General features: G+C 40.7%; 1 protein-coding gene across 2 annotated transcripts in view; it reads left to right on the forward strand.

Annotated features, from left to right (window-relative positions):
* Nucleotides 1-17,452, forward strand: part of LOC101027277 (acid-sensing ion channel 1) — a 134,641-nt gene that overhangs the window by 95,951 nt on the left and 21,238 nt on the right. For both annotated transcript variants that reach the window (XM_018247597.2, XM_041582600.1), the window contains 2 exons: nucleotides 2,867-2,923; nucleotides 4,655-4,808. In XM_018247597.2, coding sequence (XP_018103086.1) covers nucleotides 2,867-2,923; nucleotides 4,655-4,808 — 211 coding nt within the window. The remainder of the gene's footprint in view (nucleotides 1-2,866; nucleotides 2,924-4,654; nucleotides 4,809-17,452) is intronic.

The raw sequence follows: 17,452 nt of genomic DNA on the forward strand, positions 1-17,452 counted from the left end.
TAGCTTAAATTGAGAGCTGTTTGCTAGTAGGTGCAGCCAACTAGGACATGGAATTAGCATGTGCACAGTGGTGTGTAAAATTTGTGAACCGTTCTGAATTGTCAATACTTCTGCATAAATCTGAAACACAGACCATCAAGGTCTCGTCTTATCAACACTGGAGTTCTGCAGAATTCGGAAAACCATTTATTGATGGTAGCCAAGCTTGAAAATGTTCAAAACTGTTTCTGAAGTGTTTGGACACCACTGGTGCACAGTCTGGCAGATCGTGTACAAATCGAGGCAATTCAACACCATTGTTACTCTTCCCTGGAGTGGTCGACCAACAAAGATCACAACAAGAGTAAGGCATCTAATACTCCAGAAGATCTCAAAGACCCCCAAAGCTAATATCTCTATTATTGGCAAATGTTAGTGTTCATGAGTCCACCACCAGGAGACTGGTGTGCATGGCAGGGTTGCAAGGAGAAAGCCACTACTACAAAGTATGAAAAAGTACATTGCTGCTCATCTACACTTTGTTAAAAACCACTAGGGTGACAAGTTGATAACCTTGCCTCAGGTGGCAGTGATCCCCAGTTACCTGTGGTAACATTAAGAGCTAAATTTCTGTTTTTTTAAAATGGAAATTCGGCACAGAGCAGGAAAGGGGAGGGTGGCAATTGGGGCCAGGTTCACCCCTGAAGACCACATTCAGTATCATGGTTTGGGCCTGCTTTTCTCTGGACCAGGGTGGCTTGCTATCATTGATGATACTATGAATACTAAATTGTAGGAAAATATCAGTGTACCCATTTGTGAACCAAAGCTGAAGAGAAAGTGGGTCATCCAGCAAGAGAACAACACAAGTTGCTCTACCAAAGAATGGTTAAAGCAAAAGAAAATTAATGTTTTGGAATGGGTCAAAGTCCTGACCTATAGAAATGTTGTGGAAGGAGCTGAATCGGGCAGTTATTTCAAGGAAAACCTACAACATTCCTGAGTTGAAGCTGTTCTGTACAGAGGAATGAACTAAAATCCATCCCAGCCACGTGCAGGACTGATCAACAATTATCAAAAGCTTTTAGTTGCAGTTATTATTGCCCAAGTGGGCACACCAGTACCGAAAGCAAAGGTTCATATATGAATATGCCACTCTGGATCCTTTCCCTCACTAGATAAATAAATGAAAATACTTTATCTTTTTAATATGGTTCTCATAGTTTCAGGTCATAGTTTACATTCCATTTTAAATTCTCAAAATTCTTAACACCACCACTATAGTATTTCAGCAGTAGCTAAACCCTTATCTGTGACCTGTGCCAATGTAACAGTTTGTAGTAGGCACAACAGGCCAGGACTGGCAGCAAGAGTGCTTGTTAATTAAACTTAAGTTAAACCAAATACAAACCAGCTAAATTTGTATTTATCAGATAGTATACCTGGGAGATACATGTATAATCAGCCTCAATGCCATAACTGTTTACCACCCCACCCTGTTTGGAATTTTGATTTTGATGGTACATGTTTGGGACCTTTTATCCAGAATGGTCGGGACCTGGAGTTTTCCAGATAACAGGTCTTTCCATAATTTGGATCTTCATACTTTAAGTCTACTAGAAAATCATGTAAACATTAAATAAACCCAATAAGCTGGTTTTGCTTCCAACAAGGATGAATTATATCTTAGTATTGATCAAGTAAAAGCTACTATTTTATTATTACCAGGGTCGGACTGGGCCGGCGGGACACCGGGAGAAAAAACAGTTGGCCCCGGCCCTCAAGGGCCGCCACCGACCCAGACCTGTTGCTTGCCTACTTTTGCGCTTTCGGGCTTTTTCTGGCATTTTGTGCGCATACATTTTTACACACATGCGCGTCACTGCACTGCACTTCTGCCACTGTGGCTTTTTGTGAATGCGCGTCGGCTTGTTTTTTTGCGCATGCGTTTGCCAGGAATTTAACGGTCAGAGGGGGCCCCTGGGGACTGCCAGGTGGGCCCTTCGTTGTGCAGCCCTGATGGGCCCCGAAGGCTCCAGTCCGACCCTGATTATTACAGATTTAAAATAAATCATTCTTTAAAATGTGGATTGTTTGGATAAGATGGAGTCTATGGGAGTTGGCCTTTCCTTAATTCAGAGCTTTCTGGATAACATGTTTCCGGATAACGGATCCCATACCTGCAGTCTTTTCATTGATACCAGGCACCTCCATTACTATATACAGTTCTTTTAGGTTGTTCCTATTTTCCTTCCCTGATGTGCTGAGGTTCCAGAAAGATACCAGAAAGCCCAACAGGGAAGACCTAATATTAGCATTCCTGCTGTCAGTTCGGAGATAATTGGCATATAGCTCCTAGATCTACTATCCCCTATCTCTTTATATGCCAAGCACACATTATGATATTATTATATCCTATTTCTGTTTTATTGGCGTTCTCTTCACTTTTTTTTTTTTTTTTACGAACTCCTTAATTTTTAATCAAACGTTAAATGTATAAAATAAAAGTTAGGTTTTAATTACAGGATTGTGCTTTCCTTTCCACTGGCTCTTTTTAAGACTAGTGTCTGGCTTCTATTAACACTAATAGGGCTTTTCCACCTGATTAGAATGAGGGATTTCTAATATAGTATTGGCACTTGCAGTTCGTTTCCCTACTAATGCTCATCGGCTTTGCCAGGAGGCAAATCATTCCCATAGCCTGCAATAGAATGGCGCCACAGGCTATGGTTTATGCTTTGACATCACACGTGATGCTGGAAATTGAGTATATTTGGAAATAAGCTCTACAATATCTGTTTTCAGAAAAAAAGTATACGCTATTTATATTTAAAATAATAAATTTTATGAATTAAAGTGTTTGTCCTGTGGTTTATTCTTTCATCAGGAGATGCTGCGTACTGCACCCCGGAGCTGTACAAGGAATGTGCTGATCCAGCACTAGGTACGTTCTGCTTCCCCACCTTCCCTAAGTGCTTCTCTTAATAGGAGCTCATGACTGGAGTATGGACCATAGACAGTTCTGCACGTGGAACACGCTCTTAAAGGGGATGTTCACCTTTAAGTTAACTTTTAGTATGATGTATAAAGTGATACTCTGAGACAATTTGCAATTGGTTTTCATTTTTTATTATTTGTGGTTTTTGAGTTATTTAACTTTTTATTCAGCAGCTCTCCAGTTTGCATTTTCAGCAATGTGGTTGTTAGGGTCCAAATTACCCTAGCAGCCACGTATTGAACAGAAAGATGAATGCCTTTAATGCCTGTTTGTCCTAATGTCCATGTAATTCTCTAGGGCGATGCCTTGCTGTATTTGCTGTATTTATTTCCTATTGTGTTTCTGTGATTTGTGAAGAAATAGACAGACACATAGGGGCAGATACACTAAAGGGCGAATTGTCGCCAGCGACCGATTCACACATGTTATACCACCTCGCCAGGCGCAAATTCGCTACCACTACGCTAATTCACTAATATGCGGCAGTGGGTACTGAACACTGGTGACTTTTCGCTAGCGTTAATTCGGTAGTGCAAGTATTTCAAAGCTAGCGTTTGTGCCTAGCGAAAATTCACTAGTGATCTTGAGCTTAGGTCAATTTGCATACAGCGGGTAATTTAAAGTTGTATGGACGCAGGGGCGATCCTACCCAATTTGCCGCCCGAGGCGGCCTTCGTTTTTGCTGCCCCCCGCCTCCCCACGTCACTCACATTCAGCGCCAGATGGGGGTCGGTGGGGGATCCACGTCGCTAGTGCAGAGAGCACAATTGCGCTCTCTGCACTAGAAGAGCCAAATTTCCGGGTTTAAACTGGAAATTCGGCTTTTAGTTACCAGGAGCGGCAACCAGGGGGGTGCTGCCGCCTGAGGCGAGTGCCTCAACTCGCATCATTGGCGGAGTGCGCCTGTATGGAGGTCTTTATTATAAATGTTGGTGCAAATGTTTGAAGTTACCACTTTTTATTAAAAATATCCAGTAAACCTTATTAAAGACAAGAGAATTAATATTATGCCCTACACATGAGCCCACTGTAAAATGAATGTTCCATATGTTCAAAAAAGGAAAAGTCGCCAGCGTTTTTGTAGCTAATGCATTTCAGCACACAGGATATGATGTAAGTGACAGAAGATTGAGAAAGATCTAGCTTCTTTTTGGCACTTTGCTTGGTCTGAGGTAGCGAAGTCAACTCTGGCAAAAGATCTAACGTTCAGTAAAATCCACACTTTACTGAATTTGCGAAGTAACAACCTTTTGCCAGAGCACTGGTGAAAGAGTGAGAACGAACGATATCGACGGTCTCTTTCGCTAGCGAATTGGCACCTGCGCCTGTTAGTGAATTGGTGATGTCCCTGTGGGTGGCAATGCTGGTGAAGCTAGCGTTAGCCAGTTCATCCTTTAGTGAATCTGCCCCATAGAGAGATGCTGTTTCTTAAATGTGTATATTTCAATGGTTTTAAATGTGCCCTTGGTGCCCTTCAAATATCCATTCATTTAGGATATCCACCAAACCATAGGTAGGTCAGTAAGTGTAATAATTGACCCTGATGTAAACCCTGAGCTGCTTCTTCTCTACTCTGCCCCCTTTGTACCTACTAATGTATATTAATATTATATATATATCGCTTTTACCCCACTCTGACCTCCCTGTCCCTCTGCATCAATGACATTTACATCTCAGATTTCCTGGTGGAGAAGGATAATGACTTCTGTGTATGTGAGACTCCATGTAACATGACTCGCTATGGGAAGGAGTTGTCCATGGTGAAAATCCCCAGCAAAGCCTCAGCGCGTTACCTGGCCAAGAAGTACAATAAAAGCGAGCAGTACATAGCGTAAGTCTGGAACCATTGCTATTGAATTTTCCAAATGATAATGCAGAGCATCAATTGTTTTCATATATTGTTTTGGGATAATTTGCTCGGTGTTGCTTCGATTTCTCTTTTTATTTTTTTGTGTGTAGCTATTTTCTTCTGTAGAAAAAAAGTAATTTGTTTCTGTTGTTTTTAGTATGAGAAAAGACAAAATTTTGAAGCAGTCAGCAGTATTGTTTCCAAAAGGTTTTTTCAAGATATGGTTATGAAGTTGCCTTCCCACCAGGGTCCATGTGCGTCTCCCATCTATATAATCCCCTTATTTTATGAGTTGTAGTTTAGCAACATCTGGATGTTCTCTTGATGACTTTTATATATATATATATATATATATATATATATATATATATATATATATATATATATATATATACACACACACACACACACAAACTTTCAGACAGCCGCACTCTGATTTGCAATGTATTTGTAGGTGCAGGTTCAAAAGGGTTGTACTTAATTTATCATACAGAACTGCACTCCAAAGTCTCTTTAGTGAGTCAAATCACCTTTATTAGCATGTGTGTCCAACGTTTCAGCCCCCCTTGGGGCCTTTTTCAAGGATCCTTTTCTATTTCTTTAAAACTCAAAAAAAGAGTTGTTGACCTTCCAACACTTTTTTCAGTTGAGTTGGCATCAGAAATAAAGACTTTTTCCAATTACTTTCTATTTTCTATCTGTGACTGTTTTACTAATACTGAAGTGTAAAATGTAATTTTTCACCTTCTAAAGCAGCTCTGGGAGGGGGGTCGCCGACCCTATAAGCAGTTGTAAATTGATACATTTAGTTGATACATTTCTTTTCTTTGTCCCTGCTGAGCAGAATCTATGAGTTTCATTACAGGCAGCTGTTAGAATTGATACAATAGTTGCTAATACTCCAGAGATGCTGCTGAGAAATGTATCAACTAAATGTTGCAAAATTGTAACAGTTTAGAGAATTACTGAGCTGCCAGACTGAAACGCCAGAGACACGAACATTAAACTTTAAACTTCGATTTTGGAAAAACGTTAAAAAATGGAAAGTAATTGTAAAAAGTCTTTATTTCTGGGAAACAATCTGAAAACAACTCAACTGAAAAAAGTGTTTGGAAGGTGAACAACCCCATTAAGTGTAAAAACCACGAATAATTCATACTAAAATCCACCAGGTAAACGTTATCAAGGTCCTATAGATGTCAATAGAAGCTGCGCTAACCTTATTGGACCGTTTTTAATCGATTTAAACTTTTAGGGGGTTATTTACCAAACTCTGAATTCAAAAATCACCAAAAATTTGTGATTTTTCTTTTTATCAAATCTGACTTTTAAAAAAATCACGAATATTTCAGAATGTATTAAACCCAGAGGACGGAAAAGTCAGAATCTGAAAATCTGGCATCTCAGACCCGTCGAGGTTGCATATAAGTCTATGGGGCAAATTCACTAAGGCGCGAAGCGCCGAACGCTGGCGTTAATTCGCTAGCGTTTGGCATTTTCGCTACTGCGCAAATTCACTAACGAACGCTGGCGTAGTTTCGCTAGTGTTACTTCGCAAACTTACGCCAGGCGAATCTTCGCCAGCGACGAAACTACGCAAATTCACTAACTTGCGCAGTGTAGTGAACGCTACCTTTTACGCTAGACTTCCTTCGCCACCTCAGACCTGGCGAAGCGCAATAAAATAGATAGGGATTGTTTAAAAAAAAGTCAAACATTTTTCTAAGTCCCAAAAAACGCTGGCGTGTTTTCTACATGATGGCTGATAGGCTGAAAAAGATCGAAAAATTTTTGGGGCTCCCCTTCCTCCCCCCTACATTTCCTGACTCATGGCAACGTACCTAGACAGTGGGCACATGTGTAGGGCAAAACAAAATTTTTATTTGCAGATTTGAAGGTTTTCTAGGCATTTGTAGTGCAGATACGTATTCCTCCATTGAAATTTGAATTTCGCGCCGTATGCAAATTAGCCTTCGCTAGCGCAACTTCGCTTTATATAGCGAAACAACGCTAGCGCAACTCCGAAACCTTACGCTACCCCTGTGCGCAACTTCGGATTTTAGTGAATTTGCGAAGCGCTGGCGAAACTACGCCTGGCGAAGTGCGGCGAAGTTGCGCCTGGCGCAACTTCGCATCTTAGTGAATTTGCCCCTATGGGAGAAGTCCCAATGATATTTTGATGTTTTTGTGCAATATCCTGAAGTCTTCGGGCAAAAAATCTGAAAAAAATGTGAAAATCAGATGAAAAACCTGAAAAAAATCTCAAAATCAGATTTTTTCCCACAAAGCAAATTTTCGGGAAAATGTGATAATTAATAAGCACAAAAAAAATGAGCGGATTTGATTGGAGTTTGTAGCAGAAAATATTGAGATAAATTCGATCTTTGATAAATAACCCCTTAGAGGTTTTCAAATTTTATTTCCGCTAGTAAACCACTAAAGTAGTCTTTTGATAAATGAGTGTTCCAGTGGAGAGCTTGCATGCCCCATGTAATTTACTACTCTTCTACTGTATCATCACTAAAGAATAAGCAAGTAAAGAGTATTGATGGGTGAATTTGCCCCGTTGAGCTTCACCATGAATTTCGCAAACTTCCCACGAAACTGGGAAAAAAAAATTCACGAAATGGCGATTATGACAACTGCGACAATTAGCCAGTGTCAAAATGGGCGCCGGCATCAAAATTGATGTCGGCGCCCATTAAAGTCAATGGGCGTTCGGTTATCGTCGACGGCATCAAAAATGGCGGCGAAACGGGCAAATTCATGGCGAATTTTAGCCTGCCAAATAAATCCCCCCTTCACTATTAAAGAGTACATGAAGGTGGTGCTGATACTCGTACATTTTACGTAGCCTCTAGTGATGGGTGAATTTATTAGACAGGCGCGAATTTGCGCAATTCGCCGCCGGCGAATAAATTCGCAAAACGGCCACCAAAATTCGCTGGCAAAAATTTGCCAGCGTCAAAAAAAATGGATGCAGGCATCCATTTTTTGGACGCCGGCACATTTTCACCAAAAAACAGACACCGGCGTGAAAAATGGACGCTAGTGTCAAAAAATTTTCGCCATTTCACAGGAAATTCGCAAATTTTATAGCGAATCGAAACGGCGCAAATTCACCCATCACTAATAGCCTCATCTAAAAGGATGAAACGTGGTAGAAAGGATACAATTTCTACCTTCTATTTTCAGAAGGCTTTATGCCGCATGTCTTGCACATGAAGGGATTTTTGGCTTCTTTTAGCCCATCTCACACTAACCAGGCTAGGTATGGGCATGAGATGCCAATGAGTCAATAAGATGCCCTGATGCCAATGAGATATGCTAATGCCTGAAAAAACAAGAATAAAAAAGATCCTGTGTCCCTGTTTTCTGATATGCATTTCCAATAATAAATTTTATGCCAAAGCTTTGAGAACTATCATTTTTTATTGTACTTCAGGAAGTGTTAATAGAACTGAATCAAGATAATTTTTATAAGGATAGGCAGATTACAGGGTAGATATTGATAAGGATTGTGATTTAAGCTCAGGAATTTTAAATAATAACAATGTGGAAAAGTTGTATCCCTGTAGAGTTGCCCCAAAAGGCTGAAACGTACAATATATCGATGCTAATTTAGCTAATATATGTGTCAAGGCTGACTCTTTTCAATTACTGCGAATGCTGCAATGAAACCTTGTTCTGCATGCATGGCTGGAAGAAAGCACCAATTACATGGCCAGCTCGAAAGCGATGGCTTCTATGAGATTTTTATCATCAGCGAACAATGCAGTGTGCAAAGCACGTAGTTACCTTATGCATCTAGAGCAGAATATTAAGCCTGCATAAATCACACAATGTGGATTCGCCTGGAATTAATAAACCTCTGAAGAGAAGATGCCGTTTCGAGTTTGGTCCGTAGTCTTTCAATCAAACGTGTCCTACTTTATGAATTTAGGCAGGATGTGGGTTTGTCATTCTTCATAACAGTTGATAAAAGGCTTAGTGCTGCCCATTTACTCATCTGCAATGTATAAATGTAAGAAATACAAATTTAATAATACTTAAATGGTTGAATCTATGAAAATATAAACATTGTACTTACAGATGAATACAATGGGCAATGTTTAATAAAGAAGTATCATGACATCTCAAATCAAAACAACTTTGTTTAATTAGTTTTACTTTTTATTCTTAGTCTTGCTTCTTGGAACTAAAGGTACATCCTTGTATGTCAACTCATTTTTCCTACCTTGAATTGGAAACATTCATATCAGTAGAGCTTTGCCATACAAATGTAATTGCCTTCTATGAGGAGGTAAGCAGGAACCTAGACATTGGAGTGGCAGTGGATGTGATTTACTTAAGAGTCTACTAAAGCACTTAATACAGTACCACTCATAAGGTTACTGATTCAATTAAAAATATTTGCCTGGAGCATAATACTTGTACTTGGACAGAGAACTGTCTGAAGTATAAATAACAAAGAGTAGGGATACATGGAGCGTTTGCTAATTGGACTGGTGTTGTTAGTGGAGTACTGCAGGGGTCTGACCTCGATACTTTAATTTTTAACTTGTTTATTAATGACCTTGAGGTGGGCATTGAAATTACTGTTTCTATTTTTGCTGATGATACAAAATCGTACAGAACTATAGGTTCCATGCTTGTATTTTTATTACATTGTACAACTGGGCAGCAAATAAGTTTCAATGTTGATAAATGCAAGGTAATGCGCTTTGGTAGAAATAACAAATAAACACACTAATTGAGTTTTTCTAGGGTAGTTTTAATAAAAACGAAAGCCCGAATCTCAAAAAGCCCCAACTAAAACCTGTCGAGGTCATGTGGAACTCAATGGCAGAGGTCCCTTGAACCATTTGAAGATGTTTTTTGCCTTCATGATTTTTGAGTTTTTAACGGTGGTTTGCACTGGAAAACTAAATAAATTTGAGATATTAAAGGTTTTTTTTCGCTTATACAGTAATTCGATCAATATGAGGTATATGAGTTTTATCCCTCGATTCCATTCAATCAAGTTTTTTCCATTCAGGTTTTTTTATAAATACGCAAACATTAGAGTTAGAAAAGAATCTCACAAACTCAAACTTTGATAAATAACCCCCTAAATGGTAGTAACAAATGTATAAGGGCCATCTTTAAGTTTCTCTTTCAAGAAAATATTTCCCTGTAAAAATCTACTGTGCGGTGCAATAAAACCCAGCTTATCGAGGCCAGTGTCTAAAGATTTCCCTGAAATGTTCCCCTGACAAACCATGACAAGCTTTGATAAATACGCCACAACATAGTTGTATAAGAAATCCATATTTGCGCTCATCTTTGTTGGACAATGTTTCTTCTGACAATGAATTGGAGAGTCATAGCTGGGGTTATAGGAGTAATGACATGAGGTGAAGTGAATGTTTTATTATCATGGGGCAGTAGAGCAAGAAATCCCTTGCTGTTTTATAGAAATTAGGTTGCTGGCAAACGGGTGTCTCCTTATCTACCCAGGGTATGTGTGTCACGTTGTGGGGGTTATTTATTAAGGTTGGAGTTGCGTTTTCCACAGAAATTTTAAGGATATTTTTCTTTGTCAAATTTTTTTTTTTTTTTTTTTTTTTTTTGTAAATTGGATTTTTTTTAGATTTATTATACTCCGACCCTGGAAATAGCTTGAATACAAACATACACCATCTAAAACCTATCATGGTCATGTAGGAGTCAGTGGCAGAGTTCCATTTGAAGATGTTAATAGCCTGCATGACGTTCGAGATTTTCTCAGAGGGTTTTGCCCGAAAACTTAATTCGAGTTTTCGGGGTTTCACAACTCGACCTCGCAGAATCGAGTTTTTCCCATTCAAGTATTTTTCTTAAATAAAAAATCATTCGAGTTGTGAGTTCAATCGAGGTATAAAAAAACCTCTTAAAATTCGACCTTTGAGAAATAACCTTGTGTGTTTTTATTGACATTCACAACATGTTCAAGCATGTGATATAAGAATTACCCTGATGGTGCTGTAAATACAGGAGCCACATGGTTAAATGCAGAACAATATAAATTGCTATATTTTGGTGCAATCCTGCCGGTGGCTTCTTTCCCTTGTGTCTCTTTATATCTGGGTGTTAAACAAGAATGCAATATAAGCGCTCTCTAATGAGTTCACTATGTGCTTTCCTCTTCATGGTAGAAGCCCTGGAACCTGAGATAATTCAATAGGCATTATTCTATTTGCTTAGGTTATTCAGGCTGCCTGGGATCCGGATCTGATTGGCCATTGCATTTCGGCGTGCTAGAGTAAGCAACTGGAGAGTCTTGTGTTAACATCCCGCAGAACAATTTTATTATCACGGTTTATAGCCTTTCCTTCATTTGATAAATCTAAGCCATAGAGCCGCTCCAGGCAAATCCAATGATCCATTTGAAGTAGGCACAGTTTTTCATGCTGCCGAGTATGTTCCTTGTCTTGTGCTTCCACTGCAGCATTAGCTTTCTGAGCAGAATGGGAAAAAGAATCCAAACAAAATAAAGTTGTCATCCCAAACGTTCTAACTGGATAATATGCATTCTATGGGATGCATTCTATGGGATGAGCTTTCTGGATAATGGGTTTCCAGATAATGATCCCATTACCTCTTGTGATAATAAATCCACAACTAAGCAATTATTGTATAGTAATACGGTAGCACAGAAGAAGCGACCGCTCATTCCTCCGAGCTTGTGTGCAGCTGATGTTACATTAGTTGCCACTTTTCTGTGTTTAACAGACTATACATAAATATCCTGTTGTTATCTATGTCAGTAAATAGTCAAAGGAGAATGGCAATAGCTCTATGCATTTTTTGCATGTTATCTATATCAATCAATAAAACATATTAGGAGAAGTAATTAAAGATAAGGTGAATGTGTGGGCTTATACAAGTCCTAGTTGCATTGTTTCCTTGCAAGGTACAATGTCCATCCAATGTAGACACTAAAGGGATTTTTATATCATAACTGCTGATTGTAGCTCCCAGAATCCTTAGCTGATGAATGAGGAAACTTGAAATGCAGAAAATAGCAGGTGTAGGCATGATAGTTTTGGGGGCATCCTACTTTCTGCATTGCCCAGGACCCTATTATTCATACCTACAGCCTTTGTGCCGAGGGTTGGAGGCATGGATGAGGGTACGGTTGCCACCAAACAGTTTGCTGTTCGGTCACAAGTGCCTCTTGAAAAATAATCTGGCCAATAACTGTCTCTGATGCCAAAGCACTGTACAAGCAAGGCACAAACGCACCCAAATGTCATAACCCCACCCCCATATGTCACTGCTCCACCCCTGATGCCATCATCCTGCCCCTTTTTTTGTGGACGTTAAAGGTGACAACTCTAGATGAGGGGGTCATAGACTGTGGCAGTCGTAATGTAACATAAATTACAGCAACTCATCCATATTGATAGTTTTTATTACTCATCTTTCTATTCAGGCCTTCTCCTATTCATATTCCAGTGTCTTATTCAAATCAGTAATTTGGATCCTAGCAACCAGATTGCTGAAATTGGAGATCTGCTAATTAAAGCTCAATCAGAGCAGAGCCAGGCCCCTAGGCAACCTGGCTGGTCGCGGCGTAGACTGGTAGTGCACATGCGCGAATCGCTGCTAGTTCGTATGTGCGAATTGATGTTTGCGCACATGAACACACACATGCGTGAATTGATGCTCGTGCGCACGGAGAGGGGACTGGACCTTGGGTTACAAGGCAGGTAAGGTAAGTGCCTGACGCCCCCCAGTTTTGCGCACTAGGCACGTGCCTACACTGCTTACCCCTAGTAAAGAAAAAATTAAAACCAAGTGCAAATTGTTACAGAAAAACAATCTCTACATCATACTTAGGGGCTGATTCACTAAGGGTCGAATATCGATGGTTAATTAACCCTCGATATTCGACTAGGAATTGAAATCCTTCGACTTCGAATATCGAAGTCGAAGGATTTAGCGCAGATAGTTCGATCGAACGATCGAAGGATAATTCCTTCGATCGAACGATTCGAAGGATTTAAATCCAACAATCGAAGGAATATCCTTTGATCAAAGAAAGTTAGCCAAGCCTATGGGGACCTTCCCCATAGGCTAACATTGACTTCGGTAGCTTTTAGATGGCGAACTAGGGGGTCGAAGTATTTTTTAAAGAGACAGTACTTCGACTATCGAATGGTCGAATAGTCGAACGATTTTTACTTCGAATCCTTCGATTCGAAGTCGTAGTCGAAGGTCGTAGTAGCCCATTCGATGGTCGAAGTAGCTTTGTTGTAGGCCCTGGGCAAGCAGTGCACTCTGTAGCACCAAGTAGCAGTGTGATGATGGTTAAACCCCTTTGCTAGGGGCAATGGACTGTTCTGTGCAGGGTCTAGTGGGATTTACTTTCTCCCCAGAGGATGCTGCAAGTGCTTATCCACTTTCTCTTAGATTTAAATTCACCACTAAAAATAAAGTCAAAGCAGTTATCAGCAGCACACCGAAGATTTGAATAAATGTGAAATTTATTGTATCAAAACATTTCAAACAGTGCAACGTTTCGGGCCACCCGGGCCCTTTATCAAGCCAGGCCCTGTTTGAAATGTTTTGATACAATAAATTTCACGTTTATTCAAATCTACGGTGTGCTGCTGATAACTGCTTTGACTGGATAACTTGACCCTGTAACAGGCATGGGTCCTTCAGTACAGCACCTGGTACCGCAAAGGTCAAGGCCTTAAGCTCTCCATCTCTGTTTCTGCACTAAAAAGAAAGTGTCATGTATAATCATAGCACAAGGTAGATCATAGACTCAGGATATGTTTTGTGCACATATGTCTCCTACAGATGAAGCACATTATATTCAGTGTGCCACGTGAACCAGAAGTCATAATAAACTGTTCCATCTGGGCCACTTCTTACTGCAGGGGCAGCTGGAACCTTAGGCATCAAAGCTGTGGGAATTGCCTTTCTGACCTCCTATTTAGTTGCCTGAGGGGCTCAAGGAGGATGCTTAAGGCAATGTCAGGTAAATCACAAGGTCTGTTTTCACAAGTAGACCAGAGTTGTGTTGTTCCCAGATGGGACAGTGTGTCCCAGTTAATTCCAGGTTGTATATATTTTCAGTATTCTACAAATGTTTTTTATTATTAGGTGTCATTTTACTATTTAACGCCTCAGGGCATACCTGCAGGCCAGATTTTCCCACAGCTGCTCCCTCTGTTAGTCCAGCTTTGCGTTAGCAGATATAGAATTATAGGCTGATATTTTATTTCCCCTTATTATAAGTTGCAAGTGTGTTTCAGCAATATTACAGAGAGCATATACCCACCCATATATTTTAATGAAATATTTCTCACATTGTTCTGCTGAGCACTTTTGCAATATACATGAGCTATTTTTTTCTTTTAGATTGCATCATATTAGCAGTTGTTCGCTGCTGATATCATACACAGGTGGTCAGACAGAACAGTGACTCTGCTCTATCTCAAGTGAGCACTCAAGCTAATTTTACATTAAGTGGCTATATGTTACATTATGTATGTATACTTATGTATGGGGTTTATACAGACACAAATGCTTGCAATCTATGTTAATATGGCCCTCATTCACATAAGATCCTTTTTTTCCATGCAGACTTCTTTCCCAGGGTCACTAGTGAATACATGAGAAATAATGTTCTTACCACTGTCTGTGGCCTTTCTGCCGTGATGAGTATAAGCTGTAATAAGGCAAATCCAAGGAACTAAAGTGAAGGGAATATGAAGGCGACCATTCTTCATGCTGTCATGGTTCTGCCTTTTCTGTAGCCGCCTGCAAATATTGTGCGTGCTAGTCACAAAAAAAACTTCAACTTTATTGCATCGGAGGACAGAAACGATGGCTTTGTACATGGTGTCATATTGCTTTCAATGAGATTTTCCTGCCCCTCAGCATTTATTGGAGAAACGGCTCATTTGTCAATCTGGGGGGACGAGGACAGTTCTGAAATGAAACGATAAAAAAAGCGATTGTGCGTGAGTTCTGTATGAGTGTAGGGGGTTGTCTGCATCCCACCATTCTTTTGCCTCCTCTATTCAAGTGGCATCACATTAACTGCAGGTACACAATGATGGGCTTTTACTAATTAAGCCAGGAAAATGTTGTATAAAGTTTTGTTAGAAATCATAAAGCACGAGATGATGCCTCTGATGTTAATTGCTTCTAGAAATAAACCTGACATCATCTAGAGCTGTGCCTTCAGTACTTCATAATAATCCTTACTGCACACACTGAAAATAAAACTACTTGCAATAAAATCAGAATATCCTCCTTGGAAATGCCACTTGGCATCCCGGAGTAATCCATATGATTGGGTGTTAGTAAAGACCCAGGAGATCCAGCAGCTTGTGGAGCATCCAGGGGTGTAGAGATGATCCCTGTTGAGGGACTGCCTGATGCACCCTTTCAATACACAGTATGTGTGTGATTGTTACACAAAGAGGGCTTCCAGCTTTAGTGGGAATAATAGAGTACTGGAGACTAGATGGATCATTTACCCCTTAGCACCCCTTAGTGCTCATACAGCAAGTAATTCTTTCCCCAGTCTGGCAATGGTCTGCACCTCACAACGGATAAATAAAATAAGGGGGCACAGACCAGCCCTATCAGGCAAGAGTTAAGGACCCCATTACGGCCTGTGGGCTCTGCCTCTATCTACCACAGAAATTCTGCCACAGGCAAAGAAGTTTGCAAAGTCTTGATTGTTATAAATGACCCTGTAGATCTAGTCTTTATATATGGGCCAGTAGGGTTGCTATCTTCTGCTCATTCAGTCTAATTTTCTCATGCCCAGCCTGACCCTCCGCCCTTCCAACCCCTCTCTGATCTAGCTCAATGTTGTATTCTGCAATACCAGGCTGGAGTTAGACAATGCAGCAGAAGCTTGTGCCAAGGGCCCCAAAATGCCACCCCCCCCCATTGTGCTTCTAGATCAGGGATACCCAACTTTTTTACCTGTGAGCCACATTCAAATGTAAAAAGTGTTGAGGAGCAACACAAGCTGGAAAAAAAGTTTCTGAGGGTGCCAAGCAAGTGCTGTGATTGTCCGTTTGGTAGCCCCTATGTGGACTGACAGCCTATAGTGGTGTAACTAGTTGTTACTGGGCCCCACAGCAAATTTATTTTATGGCCTCCAGGTTGTTCTGTTTTACCAAAATATATTGAAATTGCATATTAAATAGGGCCTTATGGGACCCCCTATAACTCCTGGGTCTGCTGCAGGGTCTGCTTCCTCTGTATTTATGCACCTGGCAACAGGAGGCTCAATTTGGCAGGACACCTGTTTTTTATGCAAACAAAACTTGCCACCAAGCCTAGAATTCAAAAATAAGCACCTGCTTGAGGCCACTGGGAGAAACATCCAAGGGGTTAATGAGCAACATTTAGAACCTGAGCAACTGGTTGGGAATCACTGCCTATGTCCCTGAAAGAATCAGTACTAGAGGTTCTCAACCAGAAAAAAACACTGTAGTGCGAAACCACCAGTAATGAAATTTGTATCTCTGCCCTCCTGACTCACACACACATGTTACTCCCTATGGCTATGCACCTAGTCATGTTCCCTGCTCTGTCAAGACTCTGCCTGTCTCTGAGGATTTCAGGAGCGTTTCAATGGAAGGAGTTAGCGTTAGTCTGAGTGCAAATGACAGAGAGTGGGTGACTGGACAGTTACTGTTGAGGGGATGGGGGAATCAGGTGCCACCCAAACAATCCATGTGACTTCACATGCCTACCTTCCCCACTCTGTATGTTTTTCCATCAAACTCTCATTTTTCCTTTATCTTCCCCAGTGTAAAGGTGGCCATAGACGCAAAGATCCTATCATACGAATCGAGGATTCGTAGGATTTTCGGACCATGTGTGGAGAGTCCCGACATTTTCCATCCGGCGGAGATCGCTAGTTTGGTCGATCTGACAGGTTTGATTTAGTCTCCCGACCTTCCTGCCGGAGCCCATTGCGCTCTCATCGTAATCCGATCATTCGGCCATGGGGCGTTTGGCGATGTCTTTGCGTCTATGGCCACCTTAACAGTGATGATCACACATTTCAGATTGACTTCCCACAGAGGATTAAAACACCCGCCTGACCCACAGATTCCATTGATCGGTGTCACTTACAGAACAGATTGCCATACTGACCCCAGAGCCGCCGCACGCAGGTACCATAATATCCCCTGATTACTTTGTAACTTAATAGCACTTCCCTGTGTGCCAGGATTCCTGGGAGGGAGGGGGAATGGCTGTTCTTTCCCAAGCCTGGATGTCTGATTACAGAATAATACAATCATGTATATCTAAAGGTCAAAATGTGCTTTTCTATTTAAAGTGCCATTTTGTGATATTCACAGCTTTTATATTGTAATTTAAAATCAGGCTATTACACGGCGAGTTTCCAGAGTAGCAGCAAGAAAGAACTATCTCTCAGGAACATTAAAGGGGAACTGTTAAAGCGATATAAAGGTTAGAGCAGTAATCCCCATCCAATGTTGCTCGTCAACCCCTTGGATGTTGCTCCCAGTGGCCTCAGTGGTGCTTATTTTTGAATACCTGGCTTGGAGGCATATTTTAATCACATAAAAACCAGGTGTCCTGCCAAACAA

The sequence above is a fragment of the Xenopus laevis genome, chromosome 2L (assembly GCF_017654675.1).
Source record: "Xenopus laevis strain J_2021 chromosome 2L, Xenopus_laevis_v10.1, whole genome shotgun sequence".
NCBI lineage: Eukaryota > Metazoa > Chordata > Amphibia > Anura > Pipidae > Xenopus > Xenopus laevis.